The sequence below is a fragment of the Vulpes lagopus genome, chromosome 1 (genome assembly GCF_018345385.1).
Source record: "Vulpes lagopus strain Blue_001 chromosome 1, ASM1834538v1, whole genome shotgun sequence".
Taxonomy (NCBI): domain Eukaryota; kingdom Metazoa; phylum Chordata; class Mammalia; order Carnivora; family Canidae; genus Vulpes; species Vulpes lagopus.
Window position 1 is genome coordinate 50764667 of NC_054824.1, and position 20485 is coordinate 50785151.

At 35.1% G+C, this 20485-nt stretch overlaps 1 protein-coding gene across 2 annotated transcripts in view; it reads right to left on the reverse strand.

Moving 5' to 3' along the window:
- Positions 1-6706: 6706 nt before the first annotated feature.
- The window catches only part of FAM83B (family with sequence similarity 83 member B), an 85542-nt gene continuing 71763 nt past the window's right edge, over positions 6707-20485 (reverse strand). For both annotated transcript variants that reach the window (XM_041760310.1, XM_041760320.1), the window contains 3 exons: positions 19942-20106; positions 18866-18990; positions 6707-12692 (listed from right to left, as the gene is read on the reverse strand). In XM_041760310.1, the coding sequence (XP_041616244.1) occupies positions 10391-12692; positions 18866-18990; positions 19942-20106 (2592 nt within the window). In that variant the 3' untranslated portion in view covers positions 6707-10390. The remainder of the gene's footprint in view (positions 12693-18865; positions 18991-19941; positions 20107-20485) is intronic.

Below are 20485 nucleotides of genomic sequence, written 5' to 3' on the forward strand. Positions count from 1 at the left end.
AGAAAGTTCTTAAGAAGGAAATCTTTGGAAAGTAATTTTATATATGATCAGTAGTGGCTAAGATTAGAATTAATTTATATAAAATGAGTTTTAATGTCAAAAGTACACTGGTATAAGATTGGAATTTGGTTTTTCTCTGTTAAAATGACAAAGTTTTCTTAGATTATTGGTCTACTCTTAATGTGAAATTATAAACAAAGTTTCTTTTTTTTTTTTTTTAATTTTTTTTTTTTTTATTTATGATAGTCACAGAGAGAGAGAGAGAGAGAGAGAGAGAGAGAGAGAGAGAGAGGCAGAGACACAGGCAGAGGGAGAAGCAGGCTCCATGCACCGGGAGCCCGATGTGGGATTCGATCCCGGGTCTCCAGGATCACGCCCTGGGCCAAAGACAGGTGCCAAACCGCTGCGCCACCCAGGGATCCCTAAACAAAGTTTCTTAACCTTTAATGTTATCACCTAGAAAAACAAAGTTTCTGTTTTGTCTTTATGAAATCTTTGACCACTTAAGAAAACTGAATCTTATATTAAAAGAGCTAAATTTTGCCAACAACTTGTAATTTCTATATTTGCCTCTAGAATCTTTTATTGCAAAAATAAAAGGAATCTTTTATTGCTACCTTGGTTAAATAGAGAAGTATTATTAAATATTAAGTTTTGACCTATAATCTTATTTAGGCATGTTCTTTAAAACTTTTATATTTTTGACAAACTTCACAAAATTTAAATTTTAAGTGAAGTCTTTTTGACTCATTAGTCTTGTTTATTGATATGTTAAATTATTTGGGAAGCATTGTCAGATAAATGATAAAACTTCTTAGATTATATGAGTGAATGCTACTAATATAATTGTTCTAGATATTACATGAAATTTCTCAAGTTTTGATATGTTTTGGTATAATATTATCACTTGTAAGTCTAATTATTGAAATGGTGTGTGTCACAGAAATAGCCAGATTTCCTTGTCAACTGCCTTAAAATGAACTCTCATCAGATCTCTAACCATAGCCATTTTTGAATCTTTTTTCATTTACCATTATTGTTTTTACCTTACAAATGTGAGACTCTTACAAATGTGTTTCAGCTTCAAGGAGATTCATGGAAAAGACTTATGACACATGCAGGTATCTGATACCCTTACAGTTATAAAACTAATCTGGGTTAAGGAGTTGCCAGAACTAGTGGGAAACTGGATTCAAACAGAACAAGAATTAGTAACACAGTAGTGAATGGACTTTTGTTTGAAACATTTACTAGTTCTGTAATGTTTGCTCTTCCAGATTTAAGGAAACTTTCTCTTAAGCTATCCATGATTTAGAGGATTTGAAACTCTCAGTAAATTCTCTTACTTCCAAGGCAGTTATAGTTATTTGCATAAGTTCAATAAGAATTTGTTCTCCTAACAGGACATATTGGAAACATCACTTATATTACCAAGGCTTTGACTGGAATGTCATTTTTGAGAGAGACATACATAGACTCAGAGATGACTAGACTGCTTTGAGGAACTAAAGTTGATTTTATGCAGCCAATGAAGCCCCTTGGAAAAATCAGCCTGATACTGCTGACAGGGTTCCTGGGAGCCTTACCAAGTGAATAAGGAAGGTCACTTCCTGGCAGGTGTGAACATCAGAATATTTTGGGGACCTCAAGAAGAAAAGAAGTAACCCAAATCTATAGGTATTATAGCCAAATCTGATGGCAAGTATTTGGCTTGGCTTCTTAGTCTCAAGGGGCTATTAAAAACTCAATTTGAAATTCTTGCAGCAACACAGATTTGAAAGGATCTATGTGGACAATTCCTATTCTTGCTGGCATTGTGTAAATAATTAGGAAAATATTTTTAAGACGACTTATTTACAGACAAAGTGGTTTTAATTTGGCAATCTTCAGTGGAAATGAGAGTGATTTCTAAGAGAAAAATTGTTTTAGTAACATAATTTTGTGTATGTTAGATTCTAGCTCTGATGGTCTCTGAGTGTTTGTTCTTTGCCTATAAAATTGGGCTGGATCCTGAATTATTCTGGTTTCCTCCAATATCTGGCTATGATTCTCCAAACTAAGATTTCCAATTTTCTTCTGTTCTTCTGAATTAGAATCAGTGAGAACTTTAGACTGAAGCTAGAAAATTTGAGGTCAACTTCAGAAAAATTGCCACAACAGTCATATTTAGATAATCATCGTACTTGTTGCTAAATGGGCCACTCAGAAAAATCACCAGAGATATTCCAAGTGAACCAGGGTAATCTGTCAGACTGCACTGCCTGCCTTACTCCATCTGAAGATGCTTTGAGCCTGACATCTAGACTTGGTCTTACGGATAGAAAGTAGGACTCAGACACTGGGTTTATAATTTGCTCTATTAACCTGTGTTTTTCTTTTCTTTCCATTGGAAATGCCTCTATTAATTACCTACATTGCTTGCTCAATGAGAGTCCAACTGTAGGACCACCTCTCAAATTAAGACAACTGTTTAACTGAACTGACCTAGTCTCAAGACGAAGAGTGGTTCATGAGATGTGAAACACATTTCTTACCTAAGATCCAGTTAAACTCCAGCTAGGAGGGAGTAAGGTTGATATGTGATGTTATTCTAAGAAAAAAAAAAATCTTATCAAAAGGGGGAATGTTAAATTGTACCCACACTACAAAGACTTTTGGTGAAAATTTATTCCAGATATGAGACAGATTTATCTGGATGACTCTCAGAGTAGCTTAAGTCAAAGGGCTCCACTCTGCTGGAACATGCCAATCATACCAAATATCAGCCTTAAGTGACCCAACACCCAGTCTCAGGAAAATTTTAGCTCAATGGCTTGGTTCTGAAATTCTTGGTTTTAAATCTATTCTAATGGTTCTGGCTAAGATGTCAGCCTTTTTACTGCTAACACAGAGTACAAATTAACTTGTGTGCACTGGTGTACTCAGACTTGCACTAAGCTAATGGTCAAATATCTAGATGCTATAAATAATATATACATTTCTGTATAAAGTTTGACAGTTTATGCCTAGACACAAAAAATACCTCAGGCTATAAAATTCATAAACTTTAGCAAATGTAAAAGTTTACAGATAGTTTTCCTTTCTAGGAGATATTTGCCTCGTATATCAGAATAACTGAAGGAACCTTCCTAATGCCCTGGGACAAAGAGATATTTGGTCACCATTGCCTGCCATAGGTTGCAGTTGCCAAAAAGAGGGATCATGCATGAAAACTGCAGTAGGCAACGGATACCAGCCTTCTGTGACAGTCTCAGGTGACCTCAAGGAGATACAAAAACAGAAAGAACCAGAAAACCAGTTAAATAGAGGCATGCAGACAGTACTTTTGAATAATCAGCTATGATTAAAACATAGGTATTTGATGAAGAAATCAGAAAACCCTAGTTTTACAACTACTACACATTATACCTTGGGACACGCACATATTGGGAGAACTGCTTAAAAGCATGTATGTCTCCTTTTCCCCTTTTTGTATATATAACTCCCTGTAGCTAGAAATTTTCAGAGCAGTTCTTCAAAGCAATTTGAAAGACTATTTACTGGGCATTGGTCCTCAGTAAGACAACAACAACCAAAAGACATTTACTAATTTACCATTTTGAGGTTGGCTTTCTTCCAGTTGGCACCCCAGTTATAAAAACACTAAGTCTAAGCTTTCCAGTAGACTCTTACTAACAAAAATGCTTATTTTGATTTAAGAGTATCTAACTTATTTAGCCTTAGTAGTGAACTAAAAATTTTGATAGTTTGTAAACCAATCAAATGAATAAACCAAAAAACACTCCCTCTCACAACCTAAAAGAACCTTCTTTTAAAAATGTGGTCTATTAAATCTAATCAAATGAGCCTGATACCTGAGACACAGAGAGATTGTGAAAAATCTTTATTCCTATAGCTAGAGAAAAGTTTAGAGACAAAATGTGTTAATGTCAGGATAGACCCTGAAAGTTTTTCTTTAAAATAAGTCCCCGATTAAATGTTCTTGGTTTCGTTTTGTTTGGGGTTATTGCCGCCCCCCCCCCCCCACATTTACCTCTTTCTAATTAAAGCAAAATAGTGGGAACTATTCTGTCAAATTGATTTTGGGAATTTTGTCACAATGTTTTGTGTTTTCTTGTGGCTCTGTTACAGCTGCAACTTGTACTTCCCAAGCCATTCGCATTCAGTAAGAATAAGGGAACAGTAAGTTCCCATCTAAATATGTCCTGGTGGGGTGTCCACCTTCCCTCATTTTTTACCACATATGTTCTAAGAGTCCCTAGAGAGACTTACTAGCTTGGCTTCCTCATGGCACCTATTCTTCACTGCTCTGGCCCTCTGTGATAATACTGCCAATTACTGCTCACACCAAAAGTGGTAGATGTACCTACTTGCTGCTCAGCAGTCTGCAGTCATTGCTGTAACATTTTAACATTAGCAGAGAGGCTGCTGTTGAATACAGGAAGCTGTGCTGAGGATCATGGTGTGGATGTCCATGGTGGTGGCCCGACACCTGACTCCCTGTGCACCAGCCATGTAGAGTTTAGAGAAGCCACTCTTCCACTGGCAGTGTAGCTGACCTACATTGATGGCCGATTTGAATGACTTTACACACAGTAACCATTTCCTTCCCTTGTGTGCCAACTGTCTTTCAACTGAATTTGAATAGCTCTACTCCATTTTCCTTTAGGATATATTCTTCACCAGGGGCTTTCTTTCCTTAAAAAAAAAAAAAAAAAAAAAAAAAAATTTGTTCTCAGAAGACTAGCCCCGTTGGATCTATAAAGATGACAAGATCCTAGGGTAATGTGGCTGAAATTTAAACTAGGACCCATGTTGCATTAACTCATTCATGGTTTTTTAATACAAAATGTATATTTTAATGTATGGATATTAGTAGAACATATATTTATGTAACTGTAGTTAAGGAAATGACGGGATAGCCACATAGAATATCTATTAGGCATCTCTTCTGTGTAATTTGGTAAGCATTAGGAGTATATCAAAGCACAAATTTGGACAAATAGGCTTCGGGTAGCATACACATTTTTGCTATTAGTTTGGGCTATTCTTAAAACACTCATGAAGATTTGCTACAGCTTCTGATTATGCAGACATTCTCTTTTCTTCCTTACATCAAGTCTACTATAAGGGCACCTGGGTGGCTCAGTCATGATCTCAGTGTCCTGGCATCAAGCCCTGTGTAGGCTCCTTGCTCAGTGGGGAGTTTGCTTCTTCCTCTGCCTCTCCCTGTGCTCATGCTGGTGCTCTTTCTGAAATAAATAAGATCTTAAAATAAAAAAGTATCTACTATAACCTACATATTTGGAACAAAGTAGGTTCCCAGTATGTTAGATAAAAAAATGAGCTAGATTGGATTCCAGTGGCAGCACCGTGGATAACTCCATGCATGGCAAAATAGAGCTGGAGGCAGCACCGTGGAGGACTCCACACATGGCAAAATAGAGCTGGAGGCCAGATACACCAACCTTGCTGTCTTCCCCCATCTGACTGTGGTGATCATTGGCATGTTCTTCACTGTCTATTTCTGTTTATGAGGTTACCTCCACCAACTGCACTTGGGATAGCTACAGAGTGCCTCATCTCCTTGGTGGCCTTGATCTTCATTGACTTTGGAATCTTCTTCCTGTTGCTCTAGATTGGCATCTATGTATGAACTCCCAAGGGTTTCAGCTAGGTGGATTCACTGAATACCTGCTTTGTAAACTATTTTTTTTTTACTATTGCTGCAAATGTCCTACCTGCTGCCCACAATAAAGGCAGATGTGTGACCCCCCCCCAAAAAAAGAGCCAGATTGTTAAAACAGCATGTAATTATTTCCCATAGGCAAGACACACACCTACTCCTTTCAATTCTCTTTTGTCTTATGTCCAGCTACCTTTGATTGGTCTTTGACTCCTTAAATCAACAGAGCCTAGTTGTGGGTTTCCTCTAGGATGGTCACAAAAGTAAAACTTTACTTATTTTCCTCACCATCCCATTGAAACAGGGCTTTCTTAAACATCTGTATTTATAGTAAATGGAAAAAAGAAATCAAGTTTTTTCCTTAAAATTATACTTACCTACTTAAAAATTACATTTGTCTTTAAAATGACACTATTTAATTCCCAATACACAGAATTTCAACTGCATCTTACTCTGTGATATATAAGGGATTATATAAGGGATATATATATCCTGTGTGAGATAAGGGATTTTTTTTTCTAGGAAAAACATATTTTGAATTTTAAATAACTTTAGGTTGTTTAATGTCACTAATTGATCTACTACAGATGCATTTTTAGAATATTTTATTCAGACTAAATGCTACAAAGTTAAACAAAAGACAGCTATCAGGTTTTTCTTTCTTTTTTTTTTTTTAGCAAAATTGTCCTATTTTTCAACATCCCAAGTTATTAAAAATTAAATTGATGAGTTTAAAGTAATGAATTTAAAGTAATAATGAAGACAATGTGTATAGGATATTGTTGTTTAAGGGAAGAATACTGTCACTGGCTATCAAATATGGATAAATATTGTATGAAATATAATTGCTAATCAAAAGTAAAACGAAGTGTTTGACTTTATTTCAAAATTCATAAATATTAAAAATATGCATGATGTAAATCATATAAAAGTAAGTAAAAACATGTATTTAAATGGAGAAATGCAGAGTATGAAGATAAAAAACGACTTACAATATATTGATGTTTGTACAAAATTATTTAATATTCATTTATTAGATCTAAAAACAAGCTACTTTGGAAGAATATTTCTTTGATAACATTTAGATATACAAAAAATGACTCTTTGGTTTATAATTTCATCCTTTTCATTTTAAATATGCTAGAACCAAACTAAATATTAAAATAAACCTTTTAAGAAACAGTATCAGACATGGTTAATGTGAAATAAATGATTTACTTATTTCCCTTAGCCATAGTCACATTGAGTCATATTTGTCTTTCATGACAAATCTTTGGAATAATAGTTGAATAACTAGATAATCTTGAGTAAAGTTAAAGTTGAATGTAGCCAGAGTTCAACTTCTTCCTTGCTTATCTGGATCACACTAGATGTCATCTTGATTAAACGAGATACTTGCTTCCATAAAAGTAGACTGCCTACATATACCCATTACTCAATATGCCACATTAGAAGTATGGCTAATCCCAATCATTCTAATAGAGAGATACCAGCATGTTCAGAATATAGGCACTTAAAACTATTGTAAAGGTATCTGCCAAGACTTATTTGAATTCATACTTACTTTCTTGAGTTTCTGCTTACAAACTAATATATTACGTAGAGAGTAAAAACTGCCTTACCAACTCAAAGGATTAGTTTTTAATATGAAAGTACACCTAAGTGTCATTATCTTTCCACCAATATTAATATGGGAAGAAAACAAAAGTATTTTGCTTGAAATGATTACATTTGTGAAGTCTGTAAGTGTCTGTTTAAAACTTAAACTCTGAGTAAATTATTTGAAGTGTTATGTGCTTGCTCAGCCTTCACCCTGAGGAATTTCTCAGCCCCAGAAACTTGGGAAAGTTACTACACAAAGATTCTGATATACAGATGTTTCTGAAGTGAAAAATAAATAAATAAAAGGAAAATAAAGACAAAAGTCAGAAGAGAATAAGTCTGTACAAAAGCTGAAGCTACCTGTCACAGCATCCTGAAACAAAGCATCCTGCACTTCTCAATGCCACTAGGGAGAGGAGCAATTCAGCAACTCTGCTTCCAGAAATGGTAGCAGTTGCTGTAAAAAGGCAACAGGCTTTTTGCTTGTAATTTAAAAATGATTAAAACTAGTCTATGTAATTTCAGCTTCAAAGTTATCTTGTTCTACATCTTAGGACTTCCACTTTCAGAGCGGCCTAATGAAAATTAGCCCATTATCCCCTTACACCTGAAAAATGTCCCATCTAACAGACAAAGAATGGTTAATATTAAAGTCAATCTGGTTTGGGTAACTGTGGGTTCTGTCTTTGGCAAGTGGGTAAAGGACCATGATCCAGAATTTAAAAAGTGAATTGTTCTAAGAGCAAAAGGAAAATTCTCTTTCATTCACTGGACTCCAATTCTAATGCTTTTTAAAAGTTGATACTAATATATGAAGATGATACAATTTCTAGAATTCTAAAAAATAGTCCACTAACAATCAGATTGTTTCAATGCAATTTAATTCCTTACTGGATGATAGGCAAATGCACATTCCCATAGTTATTATTTTTTTAATGCAAAACTTTGGTAGATGTGACTACTTTTCCTCTGAAAGATAAGTTTTCTCTCTCAAAGTTTTATTTGTATGCTATTCACTTATTAGAAAGTCTGCAAAATTTTCAATCTGTTACCTGTAGCTTTCCAAAACAGTAAAATCCCATGTTGTAGTAGTTGGGAATTCCTATGTTATAATGGGAGTTTTAAAACCTTCTTTTATGAATGATGTTAAACTGAGTTTATATTCTGGATTTGTTTATAAAGTGTGATAAAGTGGCTATGTTACTACAAGATTTCTGCAATTTGTAAAGATAGAGCAAAAGAGAGAGAACATTCAGAAAAGTTCCCTCAATTATAGTGGAGTAGGAGCCAGCAAAGTGTGGTGTTGTTTAGTAATAAAAAGAGGCCTTTGCATTTAAAACCAATTTTGTGTTCAAACCTAGTTCTACCAATGAAGAACCGTGTGACTCTTGGAAAGTTATGTAACTTCTCAAAGGATTAGTTTTCTCATTTGCAAAAAGGAGCTACTGACTTCACAGGGCTATTGTGAATATTTAACAAGGTAATATATTTAACACTGAGCTTCATTCCCTGCCTAGCTTTCTAACCTAATGCGCTGCTTTCCCTAGCATAGATACAAGTTAAACCTGTAGTTCCTTTCCCTTTTTCATTGTCACAGGTCAACCAGCACAGCAGATATTAACTGTGGGAACTATAGGTTCTAGCTCAAGACCTGGTCTATACATGTGCTCAACTAAATGTTAGGTTTTCTTTTCCCTACTATGTTTTCTCTTGTCATGTTCTTATCATGGTGTTTAACCACTACAGAAAAGTATCTTAATGATTGATATTTTAATGCTCTTGTTTTATTTAATGACATGGATATTATTTGACTGAATCCTGAATTTTTAAAACATACTGCCCCATATTATAACTTAGAAGGTGTTAAATAATACATTTAAAGCGTTATAGAAACCCTTCACACCTCTCAAATGACACATTATTTCTTGAATTCTGTCCTTTGTGGATGAAGTAAAACCAAGGTAAAGTCTCTTTAATGCATGTGGGGCTTTAATTACTCTAAGAAGGGCAAAAGGGCATCTTATGATCTAAATATCATCATCCAGTTAAGATATGGAGAGATTTAAAACTTTCAACTGTCTATGCTCATGAAAGAATTAGGCTAGATACCACTTCTCATGTTCATCACAGTACTTTTCATGCAAACACTATGCACTCATAGTATATTTGGCCCAGTGTGAAAAACAGCAAGGGCTTTTGCAAGCAAAACACCTAAGCATTGTCATACTGATCTAAGATAAAAAATTACGTAGAAGTTTACATTTCTAAAAGCTTTTTTTTTTTTTTAAATCTTAGAAAGAGAGGTATAACTCAGGTTTCTTAAATTATCTGCTGCTTGCTCTAATTTCAGGAAAGGAATGACTATGAAAGTTCAGCAGCTCACTGATGAGTGAAGTATGGGCTCCCTTGGTCCAGAATAGAAAGAAGGACAACATGTATGGTTTTCACAAAATTAGGAAAAGAAATTTCTACCATGTACTACATGAAGCTGATCCTTTGCAAACACCTCAGTCAAAATGAAAGATATGCTGAGCTACATGGTTTAAACTGCACTGTTGCTGCCTGACCAGTTGTATATGCTTCATAGGAAAATTAATGAAATATTAATAAAACATAACTTATTCTATAGAGTTTAAAGGGAATTAAAACCCAAAGAGGCTTTGTCCTATTTTCTCATAATTTGGACATATGAAAACCCACAAAGATATATTATAGAGGGCCACTGATAGTACTATGATCCTTTTTTAAAAGGAAAGACTTCAGAATAAATGCTTAAAATCCATACACTGTCTCTCCACTAAAGTTTCTATTTGAGACTTAAGAATATCTTGAGTCTGAAGAATATATTACATTTTTTGCCATTACCATTTAAAAATCATGTATATAGAGACATTCCATTGGCATTGTAATTAAGCACAACTAACTTTATCACACAGAACAACTTCACTGTATATCAGTACAGTGGTAAACATGTCATACCACAAACTCTCTTCCCTACAAAAATCTACTGGCATGTTACAAAAACTGTCCACAATATTCTTTGGAGAAATATTTATAGCTATAGTCATTTGTATTTTAACAACTATTTGAAATTATACTATTTCATTTATTTTTGTGTATAAAGTTTCCAAACTTCTGCATAAATCCTCGGAACTTGTTTTCATTTGGCTGGTATGAGTGATAAACACCAGTGTTGTAATTAAGCATCGGGCTGGACCTGCCATAACTATTGCCCACAGTTGTGGATTTTATTTCTGGGCGGTGCACACCAGTATTTGGTATGTTGCTTGCTGGCTGAATAGAACTTTCGATCTTATAGAATGGCTCGAAGCGACTGTAAATGCGCCTGTCGGTTGAATGAGATCTTAGAAGCTCATTGGGTTTAGGCCTTGGAGAAGAAGCTGGTTTTCTTTCAGGAGCAAGAGCTGTATTAATCTCCTTTGAATCTCGGTATTGGATCTGTTCAGTGTTAAATCTAGGGGCAGAGGCATCTCCTGCTCTTTCCAAGAACTTGTTTTCAACCGGACCTGGAGAAGGCATTCTTTTACTACTTTCATCGGGTGGAGAATTCATCCCCTGAGGTGAGCTAATAGTTACATCTTCCTTACTCTTGTGAATACTGCCTTGAGAATTTGATGAGGAAGAACGCTTTCTTCTAGGAGATGAATCCATTTTTGGTTCTGATTTTTTTGGTTTTTGATTATCTTCAGCCTCAGAAACTAAAGTGTCAGAACTACTACACATTCTATAAAAGGCAGGTGCTTTATTTTTGGATAGATTTTCTTTCTTCTCTGGGGTAAGGCTAAGTAATGACCTTAACTTCTGAGATCCCTTTTTCAAGAAACTTGGAGAACCTTTAACTTCCTTCTTTGAAGTGAGTTCTTTGCTAGGTTCATCTTTATTCATATCAAGCAAAGCGGCAATGGAAATTGACTTGGCAGCAGGGCCACTTGGAGGTTCTCTCTTGATGACCTCCCTGTCCTCTTCTATGCTCTGGGTCACATTGTGCATGCTTTTAGAACTTTTCAACAAATCCTCTTTGGGTTTTTCTGGTTGTCTAACTCGATTCCTGGTAAGTGTACTATAGACATAATGCTTACTATGTCCGTGATCTAAATTGGCTTTTGAGTGGTCGAAGAATGGGAAACTTCGCCTTTTGAGCAGATTCTCATTTTGTTGATTCTTCAGATTTTCTGCCTGCTTATTTACACACAAGGATGTATATAAATAGTTGTTTGAGTCTGTATGGCCATTTGTAGTTTGATTTAAGACTGCTGAGTGGTTTTCGGGAACCTGCAAGGTGTGCATTTTGGGTGCCTCTGACTGCAACGGGAGCTTAGGGGCTGATTCTGGCACAGGTTTGTCTGTCGTATGCTGTACACTCGTAGGGGTGTCCGGGACCTCTTTAGGTGTGTCACTTCCCTGGGAACCAATGACTGTTGAATTTGAGGAGCCAGTTGTACAACTGTTAACTTCTTCCTGTTCAGGTAATGTTGGTTTAAACACAAAAGAGGAACGAAGCCGAGAATGAGTGTAATGGGCATTGGCTTTCAAATTTTCAGAACTATCATAGCCCTCAAACCGGTCACCTAGAGCCGATCCATTTGAATCAGGTGCAGCTTCTGAATGATCATTTAAGTAGGATTCAATTCTCCAGTTACGCAAGAATGACTTTGTGGTATGTTCAAGGGTTGGCATTCTTTGCTGCAAAAAGCGAATATGATTATCCGTCCCGTTGAAAGATCTCCGCACATTTGAGTTCCTTTCTGCAAGATTTGTTGTTTTTCTCTGGGCAAGCCGATCAGCAAAACTCTGGGCAGGTGTGTTACGGTGGCTTGCATAGCCTCCTCGTGATGAGGAGGCCACACTAAGACTATCTGAAGGCTTTTTCCAATTACCTGGAGGATTAATGTTTCGATTCAGAACCCTGTTAAGCAGCAGGTGTGGTGCTGTTTCTGGCTGTTCCCCAGCATAACTATGCCTCTTCCAATTTTCATTTATCTGACTGGATTGATACTGACGGACTGTATTTGGACCATTAAAGTTTGGAATAAAATGAGGCTTGTATCCATGATTTCTTATGCTATATTTGTCATGTTCATTTAGAGTATATATTCCTCTGTTTTTGAAATAACTAGATTCTAGCTTATGAATTTTGTCTTGTCTGCCAAAAAGGTTTCTTTGGCTCGAAATGGAAGCTAATGAAGAAAGTGAACGCTGGTAGGTGCCATTCTCCCAGAGTGTTTTGCCATGTTTCACCCTTGCTGATTCTTCCTGAGCAAATGAACTGGGGACACAGGATCTGGCATAGAGAGTTCTAAATTCTTCATCAAAGGACTCAACAAGTTGTCCTGTGATTATCTGAACCATGCTGAGGTGAGCTTTTTCAAATGACCACATGTAGCTGAAAAAGAATCAAAATTGGAAAATTTCAATTTTTCTATCAAAAGATTAATGACAATATATACCTCCACTAAGAAAAATGTGTCATTTAACATCATCAGGAAGAGTATTTTTGTTCATTTTCCCTGGCTACCATTATTTAGAACATCTTCAATCATTAAATTCTTGTAGTACCTTTATTTCCCTACTCCCATTTTCATATCCTAAATAACAAAGCAACTCAAGTCCTGGCTTTGAACCCACCCATAATTTCTGACATTACTTTCTAGAAGTCCAAAGAAAAGCCTGCTGTGCATTCTGCATCTCTGCCTACTAAGATTTTATGGTATAGAAAACATTGTATTTCATATCTAATATCCTGGCAGAAGGTATCAGTGGAAAAGTTGAGAGACTTGGCTTTTATTGAGTTCTCTACCCACACAAGCTTGGGCTTCAGTTTCCAAAATACTAGCACAATCCTATCATTCCTTATAGTTCTAGCATGTTAAAATGCAAGATAGGTCGTTGCTAATACATTCATCTTATCTCTGTGGCTTACTCAGGAAGTGCACTTTGGGATGCCAGGGCTTGTGGACAGAGAGAGGACCTGTGGCCAGTAGCCCCGGTCCATAAAGGGCACTTTACTGCTTACTTTGCTGGACAGGGAACTAGTAAATTTAGCCTCAAAAGCTATGCCAGTCAGAATGCCAAATAAAATCTTTTGATATAAAATATAATCTCTAGGAAATTAAAGTTTGTAACTACTTTATAGTTGTGAAACTATACAGTTTAAGTTGTGAAACTTCTACAGTTTAGAGGGGACAGATGAAATTTCATATACAATTTCAAACCTGATTTGTAAAAATTTAGATAATCTAACCTACAGAGTCACTGAACCAAAAACGGAATTGCTAATATGCTCTGTACCAAATACTATACATGATATAATAGGAGTTAATAAAGGAGAAAGGAGACAGAGACATTCTTTACCATGAAGGAACTTACTTGTTATAGAGGAGACACAATAACAAAAACAGATGAAATACTAAAAGAATGTACAGAGTATGAATTTAAAATACACAAAATATCATAAATAATAGTGTAAAACTTAAGAGCCTTATTATTCTGATATAGTGAGCTTTATACAGTGTACTTATTGAATGCATGGTAGAAGAAGAATAATTCACTAAGTGCTCTTTTTGTACAGATGTGTGGGCCACCAGGCTGACTTAAAATAAATGATACAAAGTGAATCACTAAAGGAATTTTCAACCCCATTGAAAATATCAATACAAAATTCATAAGAAACAGCAAATAAAGGAATGAATAGTTAGTTATGAGATACGAGAAAATTCCTGGAGACAAGTAGAAGTTAGCTGTATTTTGACAGAGACCAGACAACCCAGAAGGTCAAACACAAAAAGGTGTGGAACAGTTTGTGGGGGGAGAAGAAACACATGGGAATAAAAAGGAAATAAAAATGGCCATGTTTTGGTTGAACAAAGAAAACATATTTAGCTGATGAAGTTATATAGGAGACTAACGAATGAGTGGGGAAAGTCTTGAAAGCAAAGCAAAGTTTGCATAGGATCCCCCTGCCCCCCCGCCAAATTCAGATAAATTATCATAAAAAGATGTTTTGGGATAATTTTTTTCCAGTAACTATTTGTAGTATAGACTTGAAGGATGAGCAACCAAATTTACTGTGATGAGTAAAATAATTGGAATAAGGTGGTAAGAGCCCAAACCAGTGTATAAATTGGAATAAAGGATAAAAATGTTGAGCTGGTAACAAGAAGGGAGAACCAGAATATTGGCATGTCATAAAGGACATGTATAGATTCTGAAATATAAACAGCTTTCAGGTGTTGAGCTCAGGAAACTGAGAAGATAATGGTACTGAAATATATGTTGCAACTGGAGAAATTACCTTGCTTTGGTAAATCAGAAAACAATATTGTGATATCACTTTAGGTAACAGTAAGACATCCAACTGTATATATTCAATGTAGAGATTATTCTCCGGAAACACTGAACAGTCCTAAATAAAAGAGCTATTTTACTGACATTCAGGCAACTTTCAATAAAACTGTCAAGACTAGCCAATCACTCTCCTGTAAACTCAGCTGTTGATAAATATTTCCCATGCAATTTCCAATAAGCATTAGAGTCCCTCATTTTTTAACAAATTCACAGCATAAGATCAGCAGACATCTGAAGAAAGTTAGAAGATGGCTTAAAAAAGCTTAAAAGCTTAGATGCAAAACAGAGACCAAAACAAACAGGAAACAGGCACCTGGAGGAAACAGACATTGCACAGAGAAGAATACATATAAAAACAGAGACACAAAAATACTATAATTAATATCTTCAAAGAAAAAGAGAAAATGATGCATCTATAAAACACAAACAGGATGCATTGAAAATGGTACAAGTAGAAGACATTCAAAATATTTGATAGCAAAATTTTAAAAAGAAGTTGTAATAGATGTGTTAGAATAAAAACTGAGGAAAATCCCCCAGGCAATACAATGCCACTCAGCCCCAAACAGAAAATCAGAAGAAAAAAAAAATACAATGGGAGCAGAAACCTAGTTAGTAAGAGCCTGAGAGAGAGAGATAAAGAGAGAGAATAGAGACAACTGAAGAGAGGAAATGATCCAAGAATAAATAAGAAAATGTCCCAGAATTGAAATATAGATTTGGATTGCCTAGAACAATACATTTTTAAAAAGCCTACACTTAGAAACATAATAAATTTTAGAATAGCAGGGGATGGAAGAGAAACCTTAGAAGTTTCCAGAAAGAGAAAAAAAGTTACATAAGAATGTGAATAACAATTGTTTGAGACTTCTCAAACAACAGTAATTTTGATTGCCAGGCAGTGCCTTTCAAAGTTGGAGGAAAGATGATTCGATTTAGAGTTCCATCCCCAGTTAAGCCATTAATCACCTAAAATTATAAATTTTATATTTATATTTATAAATTATATTTTTAAAACATTTTTATAAGAATATAAATTTTAAAATTCCATACTGATGGAAATTGTTCTTGAGCAAACATAAGAGAAAAACTAGGACTTGAAAAAAAAAAAGAAGGAAAAATGGGATTAAATGAGATTTAAGAAATTGTGGCTCAAACTACCCAGGGGTATGGGAAATTGCAGGACCCCAGCAGTGCTTCAAGTTAAAGATCTGCTAGTCTGGATGGGACATGACAGATTACTGGTAGTAAATGAGCATTTGAGAAAGTTGTTCATGTGCTAAGAAATCTGTAGAATCAACTGGAAAAAAAATAGCAATAGATAAATAAGAAACAAAGACAATGAAAAAACCAAAACCAAATGGTCATTATTAACTTCATTATATAAAAAGGAAGCATATTATAAATGACTCCGTGGCCCATCAATGATCAATTCTGACATAATTTCAATAATGTAAACTGAGACTTCTCCCTGAACAAATAACTGTGATAAAACTGTACTGGGTGAATGGCAACTAGGAGGGCAAGTAGATATGGGTGAATAGGAAATGTAACCCTTCAATTATCATAGTATAGAGTCAAGAGATAAAATCTAAAAGTGATAAAGTGAGCATTCATAGTATAATCACATTATGTAAGAGAATGTAGTAACTATCAGAAGAACTAGCTGAGAGAATTAAATAACTAACTGTATCTGGAGATGAGGATCCAGGAATGGATACAGGTGGAGAACAAAGATTGATCAAGGCTTGAGCTGAGATCAAGAGTCAGATAGTCTTCAAGTCTGATTAGAGATGGTACCCAGAAGCCAACAACTTCAGTGAAACTTATGTTTAAAGTAGCTTTTATAGAAACCATAAGATTAAAAAAAAAAAAAAAAGCTTATAAAGCTCTCTCTCAGTCAAATTTGTGGACCATATTTACTAAATATGTTCCAGATTTTCACATGACAATATCAAATGAGGGTATCCAATTTATTTTTATTTATTTAATTTTTTGGGTATCCAATTTATAATTTGATTTGTACATATTGATTAAAAATGTCTATGTGTTTTGTCTTATCAATGTTAGTATCATGATAAGACAAAACACTTGTGTTTTTCTGATAAAACTGTCATCATGATGAGTGAACTGCCACACAATGTAGGAGTATGGTGAGTGCAGACAACAGGCCTCTTTGGAAATGCTTGGAGTTTAAAATATGAAGACATTTTATGGCAAAGAATTTTGAATTAAAGAAGGTGGCATTTTGATTTGGGGTATGAGGAAGATTATGGCAATATTGGAAAAGGAAACAATTTTACCCTAAAATAAGTCAACTTTTAATCAGTTTCTACAAAAACTGGTTCATGACTGTTACATCAAATCCTGTTACAATACTATTAATACGAAAGGTTCATAATAATTAGGAAAAAAAGATAATCATTTTTTTAAAGAAGTATATTTACAATTAACATGTAATAGTAAGGCAAGCAGAATTGGTACATAAGAATTTTGGTGAATTTTTATCATCTGCGGTCCTAGGCATTCTATATTCACTTTTATAAACAGTAACTTAAATTCTGCCTCTGTCTTATGATATACATAGACAAAGAGGTTTTGTTGCTGCTGTTTGTTTTTCCCAACAGCCTTTTAAAGTAATTCAGGCATAGTCATCTCAACATACAGAACCTATTAATGCCTAGTGGTAGCAAAACAAAGTTAAGGCGAATTTATTGTTCAAGGTAATCTTAAAAGTCAAGTTAAATAATAAAAATAAAGCATCCATTATGATGAGATTAACTAATAAATACCATTCTATAAGTTAACTACTAATTTTAATTAAAATTTCAATTAAAAACCCTATAAAACCAAGTGTGTCTGAAGAAATACATACATGTATAATGAGTCTTTAAAAGCACTCATTAATTTCAAGCACTGGTTGTAATTTCTGTTCTTAACAAGTTTTCCTTTAGAACTCCAAATGGCACTTTCAAAAAAGGTCCCTGAGCTTAAAGGGAAAGTTAGCAGGGAGTAACAACTAAAACATTCCTAAAATAATAGGTGACTTTAGGGGCTATGATGCATTTACTCCTTTAATTCTTACACCAATGACATGAGATAGGCTCTAGGATTATCATTACTTTACAGAGGAGTAAACGTAAGTGCAACCAAGATGAGTAACTTGCCTACGGCCAATCACTTCAACATGTTATCTCCTTCTTGTGGACTTTTTAAATTCTTAAGAGAAAGGGTAAAAGTTTTCCCTCGTCCTATTTATACCCACAGCTCTCCTGGCTCCTTCCACAGTCTTTAGTAATGAGTTTGTGCTGCCCTGGTGACCTAGTAGTTTGCATGTGCTTGTTGGTATTTTTATCTGCCTGTTGATATAATCTTATTGTTTATCCCATTTAGGACTGATTCCCAGAATTTACAAGAGACTATTAGGGTAGCCCTTGTACTCTGGAGACAGCAGGGCTCAGACTGGGCTGCCAGGGCTGCCAGGGCTGGACTGCTTCTGACCTTTAGCTGTGGAGTTTTTAGACTAGTCACTTAACCTTCTGGAACTTCAGGTTCATCATTTATAAATGTAGATGAGAACAGCTGCCCTCTAGATAAGTAGTAAGGATTGGGGGATGGCATAATGCAAAAGAGCCAAGCTGGAACAGAGTAGATATTCCACCAGTGGTAGCCTTCAAATATGCCAGAAAATAGTAACCCAAGTAACCTTGTCTAATATCTACTAAGGGATTTTAAATAGCCTGACTCTAAAATGCTTTTTTGGGTAGCACTATATATAATGACTACATGATGATAACCATCAGATTCTAATAATACTAAAATAAGGACAATCCATATGTCAAGTTGCTCAAAGTGATAAAGTACTTCTAATTTTACGAGCAATTATTAAGTCCATACCAAGACTGTTTTTGTAAGGAGTAAAATCACTCCTAGCATTATAGAACTGTAAGGAACCTGAAATATTAGTCACAATCACCCCCCCAACCCCAAATTTGGGGATGAAGAACTTGGAGCCCAAGAAAGTTATATGACTTGCCCAATGTCTTAATGTTCTTTAAAGCACAACCAGAACTAAAACCCAAGTCTCCAAGCTTCCATGCAAAGGTTTTTTTCTTTTTTTCTAAGAAATAAGTAAATAGATTATATTAAAATTTAAAACTAATAAATTCTATAAATGAATGATAATGCTGGAGGTAAACATAATGATCTTACCTGTAGGAACCATACATAACTTTCTGGCAGTCAATTAACAAAAATTTCTGTTCCAATTTTCCATGAAATTTTGCTCCTGTTTTGGAAAGATAATCTTGGCCTTTTACTGTCCGCACTCGAATATTCTAGAATTACATGTAAATATAAAGTAAAATTATAACTTGAAAAGAGATATTTTGAAAGTGAAATACATGTCAATGTATAATCTTAGTACCAAAAGAGTATATTGAAATAATGTTTTAAAACACATAACAGCAACAACAAAAAATGGCAAAAGCAAATTTTAAAACATCACCCAAAAAAGAAATACTCAGGAAAAAGTCACTTAAAATATGTACTTTGACATAACATAAATAGGAGCCATTATTTTATATTTTACACAGAATGACTTCATAAATCACCTGGGATCCCATGTAAGAGAACCTTTCAGGTTACAGGTAGCAATGATTCCACAATAACTACGATTAAAATCCATGTTCCTTTTAAAAGTCAAATGTAACTGAAAACACTATGCCTAACGATTGTGATAAGCAACATCTGCTGAGTGAAAGAATCACTTGAGTCAGTGGTTTCAGGGTTATGCATGGAGAAATTGAAGCACTCATTCTGACTGAGCAAAGTTAATTCAGAAGCTTAAGTGCCCCATCGTCAAGAAAAGCACCTTATAAAACCATCATGAAGACGTGTGTTTTCAGCCACATTCCAAAAAGTACAAGGGTACCCTTCTGTGATCAAGCATTATACTACCTTATATATACTAATGCATATTTGTATACGTTTTTATTTTTGGTGTAATACAGCTTACCTTGCCTTAAATTCAACTGAGATAAAAATTGGTACACAAAAGGGACCCCTGGGTAGCTCAGTGGTTGAGCATTTGCCTTTGGCTCAGGGTGTGATCCTGGTGTCCCGGGATTGAGTCCCACATCAGACTCCTCGTGGGAAGCCTGCTTCTCCCTCTGCCTATGTCTCTGCCTCTCTTTTTCCGTGTCTCTCATGAATAAATAAATAAAATCTTTTAAAAAAATGGTACACAAAATATTTGAAGAACAAACAAACAAAGATGGAATTCTTACCCTGAGTCGTTGAACTTGACAGCCCTGTTTTTCAGTCATATTTAGGAAATGATTAAAGTTGGACTCATCAAGCAGAATGTATATAGATATTCCTCGAGTTGATGCCTCTACTATTTCTTTGAAAATGTCCACATCTGTAAATATATCCATCACTAAAGCAATGACCTATTAAAAATGAGAATGTGAAACAATTTTAGATACCCAGTAGGGAAAGGTTTAGAAATTGTTTGTTTTCAATAATAACTGGATAAAAGAAAATAATCAAATACATAATATTTATAAATATATACACAATATGTTTGCAGTTTCCTAAAGATGCAAAGGTATACTGAAAATAAACAAGTGACTACATACACATTTGAAGAACTAAGTAATTTCATACTGACTTTAAGTCAAAGGGGATCTTCACTCAGCCTGTCTCTGCCTCTCTCTCTCTCTCTCTCTGTGTCTTTCACAAATAAATAAATCTTTTTAAAAATGGGGGATCTTCGGGATCCCTGGGTGGCACAGCGGTTTGACGCCTGCCTTTGGCCCAGGGCGCGAT